The sequence below is a fragment of the Phoca vitulina genome, unplaced genomic scaffold (genome assembly GCF_004348235.1).
Source record: "Phoca vitulina isolate PV1807 unplaced genomic scaffold, GSC_HSeal_1.0 scaffold28, whole genome shotgun sequence".
NCBI lineage: Eukaryota > Metazoa > Chordata > Mammalia > Carnivora > Phocidae > Phoca > Phoca vitulina.
Window position 1 is genome coordinate 15,833,690 of NW_022589731.1, and position 21,303 is coordinate 15,854,992.

General features: G+C 56.6%; 1 protein-coding gene across 3 annotated transcripts in view; it reads left to right on the plus strand.

Annotated features, from left to right (window-relative positions):
* GRK5 (G protein-coupled receptor kinase 5) overlaps nt 1-21,303 on the plus strand; it is a 206,230-nt gene that overhangs the window by 179,484 nt on the left and 5,443 nt on the right. For 2 of the 3 annotated variants that reach the window (XM_032423099.1, XM_032423100.1), the window contains exons 5-12: nt 2,135-2,235; nt 3,896-3,988; nt 8,715-8,778; nt 9,704-9,844; nt 12,313-12,503; nt 14,718-14,755; nt 16,528-16,617; nt 17,879-18,087. In XM_032423099.1, the coding sequence (XP_032278990.1) occupies nt 2,135-2,235; nt 3,896-3,988; nt 8,715-8,778; nt 9,704-9,844; nt 12,313-12,503; nt 14,718-14,755; nt 16,528-16,617; nt 17,879-18,087 (927 nt within the window). Of the gene's footprint in view, nt 1-1,664; nt 1,816-2,134; nt 2,236-3,895; nt 3,989-8,714; nt 8,779-9,703; nt 9,845-12,312; nt 12,504-14,717; nt 14,756-16,527; nt 16,618-17,878; nt 18,088-21,303 lie in introns of those variants that run through there. The other variant, XM_032423101.1, reaches the window with a different exon arrangement.

A 21,303-nucleotide genomic window follows, 5' to 3' on the forward strand; every position in this document is an offset into this window, starting at 1 on the left:
ATATGACCTGATCTCTGTCTTTCCTGTCTTGTTGGAGAAAATGTGCTTTGCAGTCAGGGCCACACTGGCTTCACCTTTTAACACCCCCACACCATGCCCAACGCCAGGTTCGGTCCACTCCGGGTAAGGGTGGGTCCTCCCGGGGTGGTGTCTGATGGCAAAACAGGGGTGCAGCTGAGTGCATACACGGGGGTAACCCAGGTGCCTCTTCTGAGGTCCAAGAAGTGGGGGTTTCTCCCCATGACTGCCCCACCCAGCATGTCTTGTTTGGTCTTTGCTGACTCCTCCCAGATTCAGGTCACATCCTGGCACGCACCTTGTTTCATGTCACTCCTTCGCATACGTACCATGGACACCAGCTCTGTGCTGAGCACTGGGCCCTTCAAACCAAGGTCGTCTGGCCATCAGCTCTTGTGCGCAAATTTGCCCATGGCCTCCGTGTTTGTTTTAGGATTCGATTGCTCTGAAGTAGCCCAGAGTTACTGATCCCCAAGAGATTTCAGCTGCCAGAATTCCCAAGAAAGTCCCCCAAGTCTTAGAAGCGACCTCCCCCCCCCAACCGTCAACCATCTCTGCAGCAGCTCCTGCCTGTGACAGAGGGGATGGAAGCACACGATGGCCCCAGAGGGTGGGCCGGTGCTCGGGGCCCCAGTTTCTTGGTGTGGGCCTCCTTCTGCAGCATCGAGCATCTTTTCTGCATCAAGGTTTTCAGTGTGTGGGGGGAGGAACGGGGTCAGGGGGAGGGAGCCACCACCACCCAGGGTTGGTGATGGCCAACAAGCCTGCTGTGTGGCGTCATTGGGTGAGCCAGCAGCACTTACCTTCACCGTGGCTGCCCCCCAACACCTGAGGCTCCCCCCCCGAGGGGCCCTGATCTGGAGGGGGCAGAGCCTAGGAGAGAAGAAAGAAGGAAGGGACTCAGGAATGTGGGCCTTCAGAACCACGATGAATAGAAGATGAGCCACCAATTTCATTCATCCGGGTCCTGCTGCTGTGGGTGCCCCTGCCACCCCCGGAGTTGGACCCCCCCACCGCAGAAGACACCCAGTTGGCCTCTCAGGGACATCAGCTCCATAGTCACATTTCAGTAGCTGAAAGGAGAAAGCAAGCTTTTCAGATTTCAGCATCTTTGGGGGAGAAAGATAAATCTACATTCCATCTTTCTGGGCCCATTCCTGGCAATTTTCTCAAATATCCCTGTAATTTGCTAAAAACCCACCTCATCAGCCCAGCTGGTGGTGGAGGGTGAACAGTCAGAGGAAGAGGGCAGGCTTCTGGTGGTCCCAGAGTCCTCCCGGCCGTGGCTCCTGCTCGTGGGCAGGACACAGAAATTCTCAGAACTGTCCTTTCATGCTTGAAACACTCGGGCTGCAGCTTCCCGTAAAAGAAGGGAAGGACAGTAATGATGTTTACTGCACGCTCCCTACCGGGTACCACGGTCTGGGCCACTTGCCTGACCCAAAGGATTCGTTGATTCTCTCTGGGAGAAACTGTTATTCCTGAGCATCTTCCTGATAACGGGGGGCTGAGTCCCGACCAAGGTCCCACAGCTGCAAGTAGCAGGTCTGGGCCTTGCTCCTGTCAGTCAGGCGAAGCTGTGCGCACGGAGCACCCCTCTTCTGCTGCTGAGCTGTGCTTTTGCTGGCCCTTCTGCCCATTCCAGACCTTCTCACGCAGGACCTCGAGGCGGGGCAGGTGTTCACCTCGCCCTCTGAGCAGACAGGCCCAGCCTGGGAAGGGGCACCTGCAAGCTCCCAGGGGGCTGGCCGACCAATCCATCCGTGTTGCACAGCTCTGGACACACATCTCGTTCAGGTCTGACCCCAAGCCCAAGACACAGGGACATCATTCTCAGCGTGCTGCAGATGAGGGCAGCAAGGCTCACAGGAACCAAGTGACCTCCATGAGGTCCCACAGACTGAAAGTGGCAGAGCCAGAAACCTGGCCCTACCAGGTTTGGGAGGTTTGGGAGTCCTTCCCAGGCCCCCAACCCCCACTGGTCTCGTTCACCGCCTCCCAGCCCACAGCCACCTCCCTGCACCCCTGAACGCGGCATGTGGCTCAGGGCCTGGAGTGGGCGGAAGAGGTGGCGCCCTCCCACCCCTCACTGACACGTCCTTTTCTCTTCCTCCAGTCCCCAGTTTTCATTGCCCAAGTTGGCCAGGACCTGGTCTCCCAGACGGAGGAGAAGCTCCTACAGAGGCCCTGCAAGGAACTCTTTTCTGCCTGTGCACAGTAAGTGCTCCCTTGCTCCCCAGGCCGGGCCTCAGGCCCTTCAGCCTCCTGTCAGCCACACGGGGCCCCGGAGAGAGGCTGCCCCTACCCTCCACCTGGAGCGCCGGGCACCAGGGCAGGTCTGCCGTGCCCCGGGGGCCCCAGCCAAGCCACCCAGCTGTTTGTATACTTCTTAGGAAGGGAAAAGATACCCAAGTGCCAAGTCCAAAGAAAACATCTGCCTCCAAGGGTGTTGAAAGCAAGTGGCTCTCTAGGCTGTTGAGACAGAGGAATGTGCAAAAACTTGACCCCGTCTGGGCGGTTTGGGAGTCCTTCCCAGGCCCCCAACCCCCACAGCTGCCAGCAGCCAGAGCTGGGTAGCACTGCTGCGGGGGGTGGGGGGGGGGGCTGGAGGTTGCCTTCTCAGCCACACCCCATCACCTCGTCTGCGGGCCTTAGGGCCGTCCTGATGGATAGGAGACAAGTCGGTGGGTGTGCTGCTGGCCAGACACCGGTGAAGCCCCCACCTGTCCCTCGCACACATCCTGGGAAGGCGCGCACATGTGCCTGTGTCCACACAGGTACCCTACCCCATACGCTGCACGCCAAAAACCTTCCGGAGCCTGATCGCCCCCCACGGCTTGCTGTGCGCCCTCGTTCAGCCTTTGCCCCACAGACAGCGGGGCAGCTGCTGCATGCCTGGCACAGTGATAGGGGGTGCCACGGTGAGCTGGGGGTGCCATGGGGAGCAAGAACCCAGTCCCGGCTTTCGTGGAGCTTAACAGCCAGGCGGGGAGGACATGAAAACCAGTGCCCCTGTGCACTGTGGGACGAGCTGGGAGCCCCATGTTGAGAATGGACATTTAGGGAGGGCCGGCCGAGGAGAGAGACCCCCGTCCCCGCCACGAGCAGAAACAGACCCGGTTGCTGTGCTCTTGGAGCTGGCTGAGGGTCAGATCTGACAGCGGGTAAGGCCCCTGGGCTGTCACTGTGACCCTGGCCCCTGCTCTCCTGTTTGGCAGGAGACAGCGTCCAACAAGGTCTCCACTGTACGTGCTGCTCCCCCCGACCCCGTCCCGCACCCACAGGTCCCAAGTGCCTGGGCTAGATTGGGCAGCATCACCACTTTTTAAAGGAACAAAGCCCATCCCTGCCTACAGCCAGCTTCACAACCCTGCGGGCCTCGCCCTCAGCAGGCGACCAGTGAATTCTGCTGCGGGGATGGAAACCTCCCAGTGGCTTCACTGGTCCTGGACCAAATCCAGAGCCTGGGCCCTCGGGCGCTGCATCCCTGCTCTGCCCACCCCCGTACACACACCCCTGCACCCAGTTATTCTTCTGTCCTCACTGCAGCTCAAGAGTCCCTTCTTGAGAGAGAGAGAGCTACCTGAGCGCCCCCTCCCAGGGACCTCGCTTAACCCTCCCTCATGATAACCTGCTTCTGCAGGCATCTGTTTGGTGGTTGTCCCATGTCACAACAGCAGCCTCAAGCTCACAGCTCTGCCCCGGGCCTAGAGCCGTGCTGTGGCGGGGACCCAGTAAGTGTCCGCACCATCAGGCAGTCACTGTGGTAGGATGATGGGCCTCTGAGGCCACTTGTTACCTGCTGGATATGTATACGGCTCTGCCCGGCTGCTTCAGGCCGGGATTATAAAATGTTTGTTTGTTCCCTCTGAGCCAGGTCTGTCCACGACTACCTGAAGGGAGAGCCCTTCCATGAGTATCTGGACAGTATGTATTTTGATCGCTTTCTCCAGTGGAAGTGGTTGGAAAGGTGAGTGCTCCCCGGCACAGCCCACCTACAAGTATGTGCCAATGTTCACGCGTGGTAGGGGCGGGGGACAGGTTTTCCACCTGGGAACTCATAAAAATCAGTTACCTCCATGGGTCCATGGTTCAGATAAAATTAGCCATTCTCTTGTTGATTAAGTTCTTGGGTATTCTTCTAGAAATGCTCTGTGCTTATTAAAGTGTGCACGCACACTCACACTCATAAATACATGCATACTTATTCTTACTTTTTTGGTTCACTGTTTTTGGGACTCCTCCCTCTGCCAGCAAATAAAGAGCTGCCACGTTCTCTGAATGAGTGGCACATCCCTGATTTAGCTCAGTCCCCTATCGATGGATGTGGAGGTTGCCCTCAATTTTGTGTACAATCTTCCCTAAATAACGAGTAGCTTTGTACATATATCTTCACGTACTTTTGCAAGTACATCCATAGAAATCCCGGCAGTGGGATTTCTGGGTCAGAAAGCGCCGATGTGAAACCGTGAGGGACCGCTAAGTTGCCCTCCCACACAGCTGCCCCCCAATTCCAGGCCCTCCGGTGCCCCAGTGCCTGCCTCCCCTCCACCTCATCAACACTGTTCTCGTGCTTTCCTGGCCGGTGTGTGAGCAGCAGGGTTTCCTTCTTGTGTATCTTGTCATCTCTAATAATGGGTAAAACCGAGCATCTTTTCATGTTTTGTTTCCTGCCTTCTCTCTGCAAAGTGTTCTCACAAACATGGCGGTGACTCGGCCTGGCAGCTACGGCCTCCGTGTGACTGATGAGGAAGGAGAGCCCCCGAGAGGGTGTGGCCCAGTCACACAGCAGGCCAGCAGTGCAGCCGAGGGGGGGCCCCGGCCCAGGACCCCCAGCACAGGGCTCTGCCCACCACACTGTCCCAGAATTGGCAGAACGAAGCAATGCCTGCGTTAAATCCGTGCTCTGCTGGTAGACAAGGGCGGGGAGCACCCCCTTCCGCAGCCCAAGGGTCCCTGCGCCTGAGGCCTGGCGCTCACGGGGATCTGGGTCACCCTCTGGGTAGAGAACCAGGAGCCATCTTGCTTATGCCTGTCCCCACCTTCGCTGGTGAGTGCCCTGCAGACGCTTAGGGATGCCCAAAAAGCCCCATCCACGACCCTGCCCCGCCCACTTCAGGAAGCCCGGACGGAAACACCCAGCTCTGTACCACTGGGGGGAATGACAGTCAAGCAGGGGGCAGTCTCCTCTGTGGGCCCCTCACACGTGCACATCGTGGCTCTGGGAGACCCTGGGAAGTGGGGGTCAGCGCGGACATCCGGCTGAGGGCCCCGGAGGCCACAGCCTGGGTCTGAGTCCCGGCTCTACCTTCTCCCCAAGGACCTCGGCAAGGGCTGCTCACCCCTCCCCACCTCAGTTTTCTTATCTGTGAGATGGGGATGATAATAGTGCCTGCCTTTGTGGGCTCGGGTGCCGACGAGCTGAGGTAAGCGTAGTATATGCCTATTAGGCAAGAGCTCAGGAAAGGTCAGCCATTTGGCCCCAGGAAGTCAGGTGCTGGATACGGTTGTTGTGCCGTCACCCTCAAGCGTCTGGTATGGGAGGGAACCGCTGGCCCTTGTGTTTCTGATGATCGCAGGACAGTGTGGTGGGGACGTATTCGTCACCCCCAGAGCCCCGGGCTGTGTGCCACACAGCCTGATCTCTGCCCACCTTCGCGGGGTGGCAGCGTGGGGTTGAGACCCTGGATGTGGGCTCTGCAGCAGGTGCCTGGGGATCCAGCCCCAAAGCCACCACTTACCATCATGACCTTGGCGGCTCGTTTCCCTTCTCAGGGCCTAAACATTCTCGCCTGCACAACGGGGACTGTGCCACCTCCTAAGGCAGGAGTGAGGATTCCATTAGTGCATGTGCAAGGTGCTTCACTCAGTGGGGACTGTTACCATAAAGACCCTCAGAGGCGGTGTGTCCTTTGTTCCTAGAGTTCTTTTTTTTTTTTTTAAGATTTTATTTTTTTGACAGAGAGAGCACGCAAGCATGTACAAGCAGGGGGAGTGGCAGAGGGAGAGGGAGAAGCAGGCTCCCCACTGAGCAGGGAGCCTGATGCAGAGCTCGATCCCAGGACCCTGGGACTGTGACCTGAGCCAAAGGCAGACGCTTAACCGACTGAGCCACCCTAGGTGCCCCTATTCCTAGGGTTCTAATAATGACATCTGACACACAGCAGCTTACAAAGAGCCTTGGGATGCAGATGCCTTTTCAGTGTTGTTTTACTGAAGATGCAAGGCTCAGAGAGGTTGATTGATTGGCCCTGGGTCACGCAGCAAGGGCCTGGCAAGGCTGGAACCTGAACCCAAGGCCCTGTGATCAAGTCCTTCACCCTTATTCCACCCAGCACTCTGTCCAATAGAATCCTTTAGCTGTGGCCACTGGCTTTGATTTTACTTGTCTGCACTGAACATTTGAAATGGAGAAACAGACTTAAAATCTGCGTTGACTGCGAAGAAGTTAGGCCCTTTTGTGGGCATTAAGTTGTTGAAGGCACTAGGGCAGGACCCTGGCCTAGAAATGCCCCTAAATGACTGACAGCACCCTGCTTCCTCCCTTTCCTTTTTCTTTTCTTTTCTTTTCTTTTTTTTGCTAACAAAATCATGGCCTGTTCATGCTGTACTGTTGAAATATTAAAGGGATTTTCTCCCTCCCAAGGTTAACCGAGAAATTCCTCGGAGACTGTATTACACTCATTTCCCCTAGCAAAGGAGCTCTGTGGTAATGCCGACCGACTGTTTGTTCTCCATGTATCGTAAACTGTTAGGCCCAGGCGCCTTCATGTGGTTTCGAGGGCAGCTGTAGAAACGCTTCCCAGGGCCGCATGGCGGATGCAGCCGCATGGCAGGCCTCGCTGAGGTCCAACCGCTCGTGTGCAGGGGGACACAGAGCCATGGAGAGTCTGCGGAGGGGCGGTCCTGTGCTCCCAGCGGGGAGATCATCAGTGTGCCGCGCCCCCCCCCCCCCCACAAAGAAACAGAAGAGAGAGCGAGTCAGGGCACGTGGACTCCAGACGGGCGTGCCGGTGGGGGGCGGGGGGTTCAGGGCTGTCCTGTGAGAGGTGTGGTGCCGAGGACCTTCGGGACCCAGCAGCAAGCAAGGTTGCAACAGAGGGTTCATTCAGGAGCTGCTGGGTGACCAGAGGCTCACTGGTCTTTCTCAAGCTGACCCAATTATGTGGGCCAGCTCAGTCCCACTCCGGTGCGTGCCCTGGTCCGGCCTCTGCGCTGGGGTTGGGGGTTGCTCAGGAATAGTCCTGGAGGTCCAAGAGCTGAGCTGGACATCCTAAAAGCAGATTGTTCTTTATCCATTCATGGTCCAAGGACACTTAGGTTGTTTGCATCTCTTAGCCCTTGTGAATAATGCTGCGGTCAGCGTGGGAGGGAAAACAGGGTAGATACATACAACGGAATATTATTCAGCCTTAAAAAAGAAGGAAATCCTGCCATTTGTGATAACATGGAGGAACCTGGAGGACGTTACACTAAGTGAAATAAGCCAGACACAGATCCTGCGTGATCTCACCTAGATGTGGAATCTAAAATAATGGCCCAGTCATAGGAACAGAGAGTGGATGGTGGCTGCCAGGGACTGGGGGTGGGCGGTAGAGGTCATGGGGAATGTAGGTCGAGGGATGCAAGGTTTCGGTTAGTTCTGTGGGATGAATAAGCTCTGGAGAGCTGACGTACAGTGGTGGGACTCTAGTTCACGGGACTGCATTGTATGCTTGAAGCTGGCCAAGAGGGTAGATCTTAAGTGTTCTTACCAGCGAGAGAGAGGAAGAGGGCAAATGGTAACCATGGGAGGTGACAGAAACTTAGCTTGATTGTGGTGGTCCTTTCACAGTGTGTGCATGTATCGAAGCATCAGGTTGGATACCGTTTGTCAGTTGTACCTCAGAAAAGCTGGGGCTGGGGGCAGCCGATTATTTTTAGCCAAACAGGCCAGTGATGAAAAAGCCCAAGCTGTCTGCACCCTGGAGTTCTTCGAGGCAATTTTAGATGATCGTTTGTTTATTTACTCCGTGAGGTCCCACCCTTGCCTCATGATCAGAGGGTCCGTCTGCTTAGACATAAATGGCCTTAGCTAATTAAAATGGGGGTCGGGAGATACAGAGCAATGATTACTTCACAAATACCGCTTTGGGCAGACAGGATCTTCTGGTGCTGCGGAACTACGGGGGAACTGTGATAAGGGGGCCCTCGGTGGCGGAAGGGCTGGGGGCCTGCCGTAAAGGACGACCAGCAGCCTTTCTCCCTGGGGACAGGAGGTGGGCGGGCGGACCAGATGTGCAGGTGCGGGGAGGGCTGTTGTGTCCTCCCTGGGACACCGAACCTGTGCGGCCCCTGGCCCCCTCCCTTCTCCCTGCAGAGGACACTGCTGCCTTCTGAGCTTAGCCACCTGATTTTCACTGGGGAGAGAAAGGGGAACCACATGGAAAGTGGTGAAGCAGCTTCTTCACGCATCTGCTCTTCCCTCCAAGCAAGCGAGCGAGCGAGCGAGCGAGGACTGCTCGGGTCCCAAGCCACGCGGGGCCGAGGGCGGGTGGCCTGGGATTTGAACACCCAGCCCCAGAGCAAGTGCTTGAGGGACCCGTCCGCAGTGCTGATTCCTGGCTGGTTTGGAGGGCATGCCACTGTCGTCTGTTTCTTGTGGCTTCTGCATCTCAACACCTTGAGACCAATGTTGGATTCTTGCTTTTTTCCAGGCAACCGGTCACCAAAAACACTTTCAGGCAGTACCGAGTACTAGGAAAAGGGGGCTTTGGGGAGGTGAGTGAACATCCGCATCTTCAGTGGGCAGTTCCCCTACTCTGTCACTGTTTCTGTCCCTTCTGAACGCGCCTACGGCGTCCTGCGCCCCCTGGTGGGGAGGGAGGGTGAGGCATGGGGCCCGGGAGCAGGTGGTGCCCCTGAGGTGGGGAAGGAGGCTGTCTGCAGGGCCGGTGGGATGGAGTGCTCTTGGAGCCCGCCGCAGGGTTTGTGTCTGGAGAGGAGAAATGGGCGTTCTTGGCTGTCTTTGGGGGGAGGAGTGAGGGCATGAGGGGCCCAAGCATCTTGGCCAGATGATGCCATTAATATGTGCTAATCTTCCCAGTCTGTGAGGCAAGCCTTGTTATTCCCATTTTAGAGATGAGGAAAACTGAGGGTCAGAATGGTTGATGACCCAGCCAAGGTCACGCAACCAAAAAGGGGTGGAACCAAGAAGATGAGAACCCAAATGCCTTGGCTCCTATTCCGCTGAATTATAAAGTCAGAGTTATCAGGGGTCTGACACCAAAACAAGCCTCCCTTACCAGTAGCTGGTGCTGTGAAGTCCCCAGTTAGCAATGGCTGCATCTGGTAGAAGCTTGGGACGGAGAAACTCTAGTTGCCTCTCAGAGAGGGACAGCACTTGAGGCTTTGGCCGGTCATGTAAACACCAGTGTAAATGGTTGGTTGTGCACCTTGAAAAGCTAGGATTCACCTAAGGATAGAAGGAGGGAAGCAAGGGGCACGGAAGCCAGCTCTTGAGGGCAGGGCCTGGGGCGGCAGTGGGTCCAAGGCCAGGCATCCTTGGGTCCCGTGACTGGAAGCACCTTCAGGCCAGGCTCTGATGCACAGGTCTCTGCCCCGCCGACCCAGCCTCCTGGCCTTGGAGGAGCCTGGGGCAGGCCTTCACCTGTCCCATACCCTTGGCTTCTCTCTTGCACCTCAGGTCTGCGCCTGCCAGGTTCGGGCCACGGGTAAAATGTATGCCTGCAAGCGCTTGGAGAAGAAGAGGATCAAAAAGAGGAAAGGGGAGTCCATGGCACTCAACGAGAAGCAGATCCTAGAGAAGGTCAACAGCCAGTTTGTGGTGAGTGTCCAGGGCTCAGTGCCAGGCCACTCTTCTAGTGACCAGGGCTTCTGTCCCTTGGGAAGGGGGGGGTCCTCCAGTGTGGCAGGTTCCCATCCCCCAGGGAAGTGGAATGCAGTGGGAGGATTAAGCAGCAGAAAGGCGACCAGGCCTTCCCTCCATCACAAGGCTCCCCGTGGCCAATCATGGCTGAGTTGCTCTGGTCACTCGAACTGGCCTGGCTCCCCTCTATATGTGGGACCAAGGCCTCTGTTCTCTAGAACCACCTTGTAAACTCCTCAGTGGAAAAAGCAGCCCACCCTGGGCCCAGCCAAGGAGCTTTGTTTCCACAGACCCCTGCAGGCTGGTTTCATCATGGGGGAGACCTGACTGTCGATATCCTGGAGAGGTGCCATCTTGTTATGTTCATTGTGTTACCACGTCTTGGCCAGGCTTTGCTGTGGTAACGAACTACTCCCCAACCTGAAGTAGCTGGACACAACAAAGACCATTGTCACATACACAGAGTCCAGCCAGATCCAGCCAGCCTCCTCCATCTTACAGCTGCCCCACCTAGAGTCTTAAAAGCGTGTGCTGGGGGATTTGCCCAGGGACCCTCACTGCCTCAGCCGCAGGGACATGCCTCACGCCGCCCACAGTCCGTGGGCCAGAACTAGTCACTGCAAGGGCCGAGCCAGCTGCAGGGAAATGTGGAAGAGCACGTGGGTGTTTGGTCAGCTCTCAATCCCTCTGCCACATGTCACTATAAAAAAACATGTAAAGGGTGAAACTCCTACAGCACAGAGAGGTACAAAATACAAATAAAAGCCTCCCTCTTCGGGTAGCCATTCTAACATGGTGGATTCATGCAGAGGCTTTAATATTTTTAGCCAGTGGAGTCCTACCAGACGTCTTAAGCTGCAGTGTTTCCCCTTAAATTGTAGGTCTTTTCCTGTGGCCAGACCTACAGCTGTAGCTCTTTTTTTTACGCTGTGCACCCCCCTCCCTGCTGTCCAGCACGGAGATAACCCATCATCTGTGCAACCAGTCCCCACCACTACGGATCATTTCTGGTGTTTAAGCCACTGCCCTGTCCACCCTTGCACATCCCTCTGGTGCATGTCCATGAGTGTGTCCGTAGGATGGATTCCTGGTGGAGGAATTGTGGCGTCAGAGGGTGTGTGCATTTTCCATTTGGTAGCAGTTCCCAGAAGGCTCTCCATCAAGGTGGTGCCGGTCAAACGCCCACCAGCTGTGTGTGAGCGCCAGAGATGCCATCAGCCTAGTGCTTTCGTCATTCCCCAGAGGGCGTGGTTTTATAAGGTGACACTCAAAGGGGACAGGAGTGTGCACCTCTGGGTCTCCTCTCAGGCTGCCCCCAGCTGCCAGCCCCCTTCAGTGGGGACCACAGGTCACTGCCTCCATGCTGCCCATGGAACCCTCATCAGTAAAGGAAGGGGCACCCTGGCTCTTGTCGGGCTTGGTGATGGTGGGTGCTACTTGGGGGGGGAATGGTGGTGTGTCTGATAAATGGGGTGGCACGTCTTCGAGGGCCTGGACCACCCTCGACTGTGCCCCATCCACTGCCCCTGGCAGGGAGTTGGCCCAGCGCCCTCCAGGAGCCCCTCCTTGGTGACTGTGGGCAGGTGTGGGAGGGAGGGCCAGCCTGGCCCCTGGCACTGAGCACCATCCCCAGAGCCCTCCTGCTCAGCTCCTGTTCTGTTTCCTTTCCTCAGAAATAACTCCCATTGTTCCTGGCCTTTGCATCCAAGGTGTATGGCCCAGCCTGTCCCCAGCCTGGTCCATGGTGGCCAGATTTCATTTGGACTGGCTCCCTAGTGGAGAAGGACGAGTACCACCCAGTGGACTTTGCCTCAGACCCAGTCCTGCTGCCTCTCCCACAACCCTATGGCCCCCGTCCATCCTTGGGCAGCTGGTCTCCACCAGCAAGGAACTAGGTCCTCCCTGTTAATGGTCCCTTCGCCCAGATGTGTACTGCGTGCAAGAGGAGGCAGACTTCGCCAGACTGTGTTCCCCTTCACAGAGTCCCGCTGGCCGCCTCCCCAGCCCACTACCAGCATCCCTGCGGTAATGAGACCCCAGCCCAGAAGGCATCTGGGCTCTTCTTTTCTTGACTGGCCAACAAAGCAACCCACAGACTTCACCAAACGAAGCACACACAGGCTTTTTTGTTTGTGTAAACACACACGCGCCATCCTGTCAGGCTTCCTAAAAGGGCAGAGTACCAGCCTGCCCTCTCCACTTTGCCTCCTCACCTGGAACCACGATATCAGAAGGTGTGTCCTTTGTCAGCCAAGAGGGGCAGTGGGCAAGGGCGCCATGAGGCTGTCAGGGTGCAGGGCAGTGGCATGAAGCTGCTGAGGACCCCACTCCAGCCACCCCCCCCAGCTCCAAGGACCCTGAGGAGGATGAGTGGAAGTGGGTGGCAGTCACTGGAACCTCACCATGGTGCTGTCTTGTGCTCCCAGGTCAACCTGGCCTATGCCTACGAGACCAAGGATGCGCTGTGCTTGGTTCTGACCATCATGAATGGGGGTGACCTGAAGTTCCACATTTACAACATGGGTAACCCTGGCTTTGAGGAGGAGCGAGCCTTGTTTTATGCGGCAGAGATCCTCTGTGGCTTAGAAGACCTCCACCGGGAGAACACCGTGTATAGGTGAGCAGACTTGCTGTCCGGTCCTGCCGCCAGAGACTGAGTGGGGGGCTGACCTGCCACATCCTCGGTCAAGCGGGCACCCCCGCCCTGGGACTCATGCCCTGGACCACTTGGAGACCAAGTATAGGAGGTGATGTTCCCTCAGAATTGGTGAGGACGGGCCAAGCTACGGGTCCCTTCCAGCCCAGGGTGCGGGAAGCTCAGTGAGCCTGCCTCAGAAAGACCTTAGTAGGATCACCAGCGAGAAGCAGGCAGCAGAACGGACCTCGGTCCATCCTTCTCCGTCCGACTTGATGGATTCCACAAGTAGTGGTCTTCAAACTTTTCTCACTGACCCTCTCAAGGAAATCTGAAAATCTGTGTGCCCTTATACAACACAGAAACATCTGAAATAGTTCATCATCTGTTAAAACAGTGGCTAATATTTTGAAACTGAACAGTCACATCACATTTTTAAAGGTATCCAGTAGAATCTGATTGCTGTGGCAAAGTGATTTCCACCATTATCCATTTTAAAAATGCCATGAAAATTCTTTAAAGGTGAGGGATTCTCTATCATCCTCTTCTCCACCCCCACAGAATGTTATTATAATGTCATCTTTTTTTTTTTTTTTTTTGCCTAAAAGTCTGTCATTGATCATCATGCAGCTCTGCAATAGATGGATATATATAAGATTTTTTAAAAATTTCCTTTGACCACAGGCTTTAAGAGTTAAAATAACTTCTGTTGAGTTGCCGTTGTAATGATTATTAGTAGAACCCTTTTCTAACTGGGATCCTAGGGGATTTTACACCGTGGAGCAGGACACCATAGTTACTGGGGCGGGAAGGAACCTGCTTCTCTTCTGTCACTTGGAATCTGTGCCACCGAGAAAGGGCAAGTGGGAGGGGAGATCCCAAAGAATGCGGGGACGTTAGATCTAGAGGATCTAGAAAGGCAGAAAATTCTTGACTTTTCTTCTTTCGGTATTCTCGAAACTGGTAGCACACAGGAGCCCCCTAGACGGTTCCCGCAGACCCAGCGGGCCTGCACACCCCAGCGTGAAGACCTTTGCCACGGAGCTCTTGGCAGAGATGATCTTGGGGAGTCCAAGAAGGTTTTGAAAACAAGAAGGAATGGTCTTGATGACTTGCTCTTCTCCCCCCCACCGCCCCTATCTCCCCATTTAGGCTTTTGTTCTGTTTTCATTCAAGTGAGAAGAGAAAAAATTCCCTAAGGGTTGAAAAAAGAACTCTTCACTTGATTGCTTTTCACTCAAAACAAAAAGAAAGAGGGGCCTCCAAGTTCTAAGCCCTTATTCTCATGAAGAGAACCATAGCGCCTCCCTGGCCTCCACCACTTGCCATGGCCTCTCTGTGGGTTTGGGTTCTGGCCCATGCCTGCCAGCCAGCCATCTTTCCAACCCTGTGGCTGCTGGCTTGCTGAGGTGATGGATCTTGCCCTTACTTGGTCAGCTGCCATCAGTTAAATAAGCAAAGCCAGTTGGTTGAGAATCGCATCCTCAATCCAGATGCTGATGGCTTAACTGAGTTGCACACACTATCCTATTGGCTGTTCTTTTACCCAGAGAGGACCTGCTACTTGTAAAACCAGACACTTCTGCCACCTCCCTCCCCCAGCGGGGAAGGGGGGCACGTTCTTATGAACAGTGATGATGTAATCAAAGAGAAGAGACAGGAGGGACAGAAGGACAGGGGCGTGCCCTTGCTTGTCACTCCTGGACTGGGAGATGTGCCAGGCTCCAGGGGTCCCCTGCCCAAAGGGGGTCCCTCCTCGACCATTCTCTGTCCCAGATCTGCAGCTGGTGCGGTGTCCTCAATAACTTTTTGCTAATTCCCAGGCCCTGCTCTGCCTTCAGGGCGTCCCAGGGCATCCTGAGACCTCCAGCTGTTCCCAGCCCTGGAGGGGTCTCTCCCCACACCAGCCAGAAGCATGCTCCGCCCTGGTACCAGCAGTGTGCGGATGGGAGCCAGGGCTGGCCTTTGCCTGACCCCTTCCCTGACATCTCCAGGGTCCAGAAGATCCTGGCAACAGCGGCATTTGTTCTAAATACCAGGAGGAGGGAAATTAGTCCAAGATTGTCTGGATCCGGAGAGAGACCAGGCAACATGAGCCAAGAGGTGGGAAGGAGACATGAAGAGAGGTCAACCCAGATGCCATGCCCTGATGCTCAGAATGCCCACACTCACATGCTTGCCATCTTTCCCTTTCAGAGATTTGAAGCCCGAAAATATCCTGCTAGATGATTATGGTAAGTTGGGGAGCAGCTTGGGAGACCCCTTTCCTGCTCTGTAGCCAAGATGAGCGTCACAACCCAAAGGGAGCAGTGGACCGTCTGGCAGAGCCTCTCGGAGGCATGGCCCGGGGACCATGGGAGGGCAGCGGGCGAGTAGGAGGAGCACCCACCCCCTCCCCCCAATCCTGGGTACCTGGGGAAGGCAGTGGGCATGGATAAAGCTCCTACGTGGTGCAAAAGTAGCGTGGCTTGGCCAAAAGTGAGAGAAAGAGAGAGAGAGAGCACTGATTGAGGAGTCTGGAATTTCAGAGATCCTGGGCAGTACTTAATTAACTCTTACAACTCCCCTGCACCCCATCTTCCTTCCTTGTGAAATGGAAACAGTGGGCCCTGCTCTGCCCACATCAGAGGGCGGGGGCGCGGTCGTAAGGTTCCAACAAGATAGCGTGATCAGCTACGGCCAGCTCTAGACGTATTCAGCATTATTTGTGCATTATCACTGCTATTTTCTTGTGTGTGCGTGTGTGTGTGTGCACGTACACACACACACACACACGTAACGAGCAGCTACAGTAATGCCTCACAACTGTTTAGCCTTGCACAGCCCAGAAATGGTGTTCACACCCGTTATCTGACTAGATCTTCCCATCTCTGCAGAGGGGGCAGGGCCAGCATCCCATTTGACAGATGACAAGATTGAGGCTCAGAGGAGCCAACCTGCCAAGATCACCCAACAATATCAGTGGGGAGCTGAGACCAGAAACCAGGGGTCCCCCCAGCATGCGCCAGGCAGAGGGGAGGGAGAACGGGAGGCAGGTCGTTGGTGACCTGGAGGGAGGTTTGAGTGTTGTGCTACCATGTGGAGGAGTGAGCAGAGGGTCCCGGGCCTGCCTCCTCTCTTGGATGAGCCCAGTGCCCACTGGGGTTCTTGTTCCCTGCTGGTCTCGGAACCGTGCCCACCACTGGTCTGCAGCCCGATGGCTGGAACCTGCGTGTTCTCTTCTCCCCACTTTTATCAGGGGCTGCCAAGCAGGGAATCCACACAGCTCTGGCCTGGGGGGCAGTTCCTGACGTTGGGCCTCGCCGGGATCCAGGCTATGGGGCCTTGGCAGGCGCTGACAAGGAAGAGGGGGCAGATGTGGCCGTGACCCAGCCCGGGTGGGCCGTCGAACCGGACAACAGCGAGACAGACCTCTCAGCACTGTGTTGTCTTGGCCTCTGGGGGTCAGTCCCAGACTCCGTTCCATCTCTCAGTCTCCCCAAGGCCTGGATGACTTCACTCTGTTTCTCCAAAGGGAGAACACAAAGAACCTCCAAAGATCAACAAGGCAGGACAGGGAGTTGCTTCCCAAGTTGCTTTGTAATTTTTCCCCTTAAGCAAATTGTAAAATTTCAGGAGAAGCTCTCATTTTTCCCATGAAGCAATCCCAGAATGAGGCCAAGGCGTTTTAAACTTGGTGATCTCAGCCTTCCAAAAAAGCCCATGAGGGCATTTTACGAGGTAGGTTGGCCATTGTCCAGCCAAATCCAGGCATCCTTTCCTATCTTTATGTTTTCTTCCTGAAAAGTAATGATTGACCCACGTCCTCTGACACCTGGACTCTCCCAAGGGTCTGCAGTCACCCCGAGGGGGCTGATGATGATGCCCCTCCTCGCGGACAGATAAAAACATGAGAGTCTATGTGCCTTGCCCAGGGGCACACGGCAGGTCTGTGGCCCTGCCCAGGGTGGGGCACACGTCCACACGACCGTCCCGGGGACCTGCTGACTCTGCTCTTCCTACTCAGGCCACATTCGGATCTCGGACCTGGGTCTGGCCGTGAAGATCCCCGAGGGAGACCTGATCCGTGGCCGGGTGGGCACCGTCGGCTACATGGGTGAGTGTGGGTGCAGCCCCTCCCCAAGCGCACCTCTTGGTGCCGCTCTGACCAGCAATAGAGCCGCAGTGGGCAGTGGGGGGTCTTGGGGAGAGGCCTCTGAGAGGAAGGAGGTCACTTGGAAAGGCCCAGAAAGGAGTGCAACACCTGCTGTCACCAAGCAAGATGCTAAGTGGAGTCCAGCCTCCCTGCCCTGCCCCCAGCCCCTCACCCTGCATGCCTACTCTGGGACCATCGTCCTGAGGGCTGCAGGGAAGAGACTCGGAGCTCCGTCTGGTCCTCTGGAATCCCCCCTCCAGTCAAGGACATCCCCAGGCTTCCTCCTGCACATGGTGCCTCACACACATGTGCCCACTCACCCCAGGAGGTGGGGGCTCCGGAAAGCTCTGGGAGCCGGGGATGTTGTCCTCTGCCAGGCTTGTGCCAACAACACTTGCCCAGTATTCTGTATGTTGTTCTGCTGCTAGAAGATCCTTTTCAGATTGCATGTCATTTGGGAGCCTGTCGGGTGTGTACCTACATATATGTGGCTGTGTGTATCCCCCTGCCAGTGCTGATGGATGGATGGATGGATGGACAGATGATAGAGCGATCGATCTGCGTGTCTTCGTGGACACCTGTGTCCGTCTCCTCTTGCACGGAGCGTTGCACGCATCCACCTGCAGGGCCTCTGTTATATGCTCACTGGCACATGTGTGGATGTTGGTGACCTGCCTGATGACATGAAGCTTATCTTTTTTGTACTTGTATGGTTAATCTATAATTCATTTTATCAAAATAGTAGGGAAGCCATAGTGAGAGGCTGTTTCAATTCCAGGTAAACTTAAAGTCATCTTTCCTTTGGGTGGACACACCTTCATTCCTGGAAATAAATGTGTGTAGCACCTACTCTGTGTCAGGTGTCATACTCCTTACTGGGACACAGCAGTGAATAAGGCAGCTCAGATTCTAGTGGGAGAGACATTTCCATCCACTGTGGTCAGGCTTCTGAAGCCACAGTCCGAGCCCTTCAGGAGCACAGAGGAGAGCAGTCAGGGCAGGCGCCCTGGAGGAGGTGGTGTTTATGGCAGTTGGTGAGTAGGAGTCAACAGGGGAAAGCGTGTCCCTACCGTGAAGCTTCCGGCCTTCTGTAAGCAACACCATCGCTGCTGGGTGCAGGACGCTCCGTCGGTGTGAGCCTCAGCCCTGGGCCCCCGTGCCCCAGCTCTGTCCGGTCACCAGCTGTCTCTTACCTCTCCTGGCTCTGCTCCTCTGCCCACAGCTCCGGAGGTCCTGAACAACCAGAGATACGGCCTGAGCCCTGACTACTGGGGTCTGGGCTGCCTCATCTATGAGATGATCGAGGGCCAGTCACCATTCCGGGGCCGCAAAGAAAAGGTGAAGCGGGAAGAAGTGGACCGCCGGGTCCTGGAGACGGAGGAGGTGTACTCCCAAAAGTTCTCCGAGGAGGCCAAGTCCATCTGCAAAATGGTGAGCTCCTGGTGAGCCTGCCCTGCGCCGAGAGCAGCAAAAGGGCTGAAGCGGGCAGGGTCGGGGCGCAGTAGGGCAGGAGTCGGGAAGCCCCCAAGCCAGAGGAGCAAGCACTCCTTGTTGTGGACTGGGGTGGTCGGCGAGGGCTTCCAGGAGAAAGCCAAGGTGGGGGCAGGGAGGCTCCAGGACAAAGGAAAGGAGGTAGGTCCGCCCTTAGAGGGGAACTGCATGAGACACCCTCCATCCAGCTTTGGTGGGGAAAATCAGTGTGGAGGAGAAAGGAGGTGATCCCAACTGGTTCCCCAAGACACAAAGGGATCTTGGGGTTTCTCCTACCCTTGACCTTGGCCCCCTGCAGCCTCAATCTCTGGGTCCCTGGGCCCTGGCTAAGGTCAGCAGGTGCAGCGCAGGTGGTGGGGTGGTGATATTTTCAGTCTTTGAACATCTTACAACAGTTTTCCTTCCACTACATGGAATGCTGGTCACACTGGCTTAGGTCCCACATGACAGCAGTCTATGAGTACTGGGATTTGATTGTCCACAGGGGAGGGCACAGGTGGGGAGTGACGTTTAGACAGGCTGGGCGGGCAGGGCCAAATTGCGGGGCCGGGAGGCTGGATGGAGGAAGCAGTGATGGGAGCCATCAAAAGCGAAGCTGGGAATGAGTCCGCCCCGGCCCGCTGCCCTTCCCCTCAGCCCAGGTAGGCCCACCCCTGGCCAGAGGGGGGCAGATCCCATTCTCATCTGGCTCTCAGGCTGCCAAGTTCTGCCTGCGTCCGCTTGGGGCCCTCCTCCCTCTGGTGCCAGGCCCAGCTGTGCTGTACCCCCACCGCTGGCCGCTGCCCTCCAGTGCCGGCCACGAGGGGACAGGAGGGCCTGAGCACCGGGGACCCAGGAGCCCACAGACTTCCTGTCGCTGGGGCACAGCAGATGAGCAGGGCTGAGGCTGGAGGCTGCCCTCCCTGCCCCCTGTGCATGTGCATAAACCACGAGGCTGGAGTGTGAGAAGCGCAGACCCGAGGAGCTGATTAAAGTAGCAAAGCTTCTGCTTCCAGAAAAGCGGAGGCTGCCCTGTTAGTGGCCTGGGAACCATGTGGTGTAGCTCCCCGCCCTGAGGAGCCCCTCTCCTGGAGCCGTCCACCTGCTGCCTGACCACTTTCTCCCACCCGCTTCGGTCTGGTGTCACAGAGCCATGGGAACAAGGATTTGGGGCAAGAGCTACCATTTGACCACTTCCAAAAAAGAGGAACCATATATCTGCCATTACGTGTGTGGCGGACCCTAAAGGAGGGATGGCGTGTACACATGCAAACACCCACCCAAACCACACGGCCGTGGACCCGGAGTCTATCCTGTGGGACCAAGCTGGGCGAAGGATAGAAGAGGGAGGTCATCAGCCATGGTCAGAGCATCTCCAAATGTCCCAGGTCAGGGTCGGGGACTCAGAGAAGCAGAGCAGCCCTGGCAGGACATGGGACATGCAGAGGGGACAGAGAGGCGGAGAGGGCCCCCTCCCTGCCTGCTGTTGCTGTCGTCCTCCTTGGTGCCCGGCTTTGGGGCTCTAGGACCAGGGGCCCTACTGGTCCTCTGCTGCCCCCTGGTGGCCACCAAGGGAAAGGCGGCGAGCTGAGCCTGGGGCTCTGGACCCACATTGGCCCATTGGGTGTCAAGTGTCAAACCAGTGTCCCCTCATCTTTCTCCACTGGAAGAACTGACAAAGCCTTCTGGCCTTGCTTCATCTTCTTACAAATGACCATGGGGTCTTAGGATTCTAGCCTTGGGGCTTCCTGGCACCCCTCACCCCAGCCTGTCTGGCAGCCAGGCCCTGTCCCCTCCAAGAGGCACCAGCTCAGGACACAGCAGGGCCTGACTCTGAGGAAACCATGAAGGCTCGGGGCACATTGGGCTGTTTCTAGACTCCGGAAACTCAAGCCCTGCCTGTCGAAGAAGACCACTCCCTGCTGCCAGTTCCTTCCCCCATTCCATCTTGGCAGCCACAAGACCCTCTCCGCTGCCCCTGATGTCCAGAAATTCATGCATGTCACTGCCCTGGCCCCTGGTCCAGTCCCTAGGCCCAGACCTCAGCCCCATCTCCTGTAGGGCCCTGCTGAGTCCCAGCACTGGCCCTTCAGCCACCTCAGCCTCACTGGCCTTCCAGCCCATCCCTTCTCTTCCAGGAAGCCCACCCTGCCTGCGCCACTTGCCCAGCTCACACCACTTCTCTTGCTTCTCCCGGTGTACACTCGATGTCCAAGTTGCAAACAGGCAGCGTGTTGGTGGATGTGCAGCCTGCGTGGTGTTTTAGAAAGAGGTGAATGGTGGGTTCGTTGCCAAGATTTAAAGTTGGAGAGATTTCACATAAAAACCTGGATTTTCAGCCCTGGGCCCTGGTAGGAACTGATGGGTAGCCTGGCACAGCCCAGCCAGCCCACTCGGCCTTTATCGTCCTTGCTTGTGTCTTCCGTCTGGCCAGCCCCCGCAGGCTCTGGGGTCTATAGCTGGGAGGTCCAGCTTCTACCCAAGGAGCCTTGCCTCTTTGGGATTTCTCAGAGCAGGGAGGAGCCTGGCCCAGCAGAGCCGACTCCTGGAGCCTTTGTGGAAAGGCAGAAGCACTGGCAAGGAGAAGCTGAGGCCCCGAGCCACCAGCTCGCTGGGCAGAACCGGCCTGGGTGGTCACTGGACCACAGTTGACGGCGATTCTCAGGGCTCAGTCCTTTCTAGGCTCTGACCTAGTGCTTGCCCTGGTGCCACCTTTGATTCCTTTGTTTGAGGGGAAATGGGGGGCAGGGGAGTGGTGCCTGCAAGCCTCCCCCTCAGACCATGAGCCCCAGGAGGCCCGCTTGCCCACTGGCTGTCCACCGCAACTCCAGCCCACACTGCTGGCGGCAACTACGTGTGGAAGGAAAGCACACAGAGGGCGCCAGGCTATCGGAGGGGAAAGGGCTGGACTCCCTCTGGGCTGCAGGCCATCCACCTTGATTTTTAGTCTCAAAGCATGCAGGAGATTCCAACCGCATGCCAGGTGCAGTGCTCAGCGGGGCCGGGGAAGAGAGAAGCAGGAGAGACTGCAGGAGAGGGGCTGGCACCTGGTGGTCAGCTGCTGGTCGTCCAGCATCACAGCCTGCCCCTCCCTGCCCCTGTCTCAGCCCCCTCCATGCCCCCTCCATGCCCCCTCCCCGCCCCCCCCCTGCCCCCTCCCTCCCCCCTCCCAGCCCA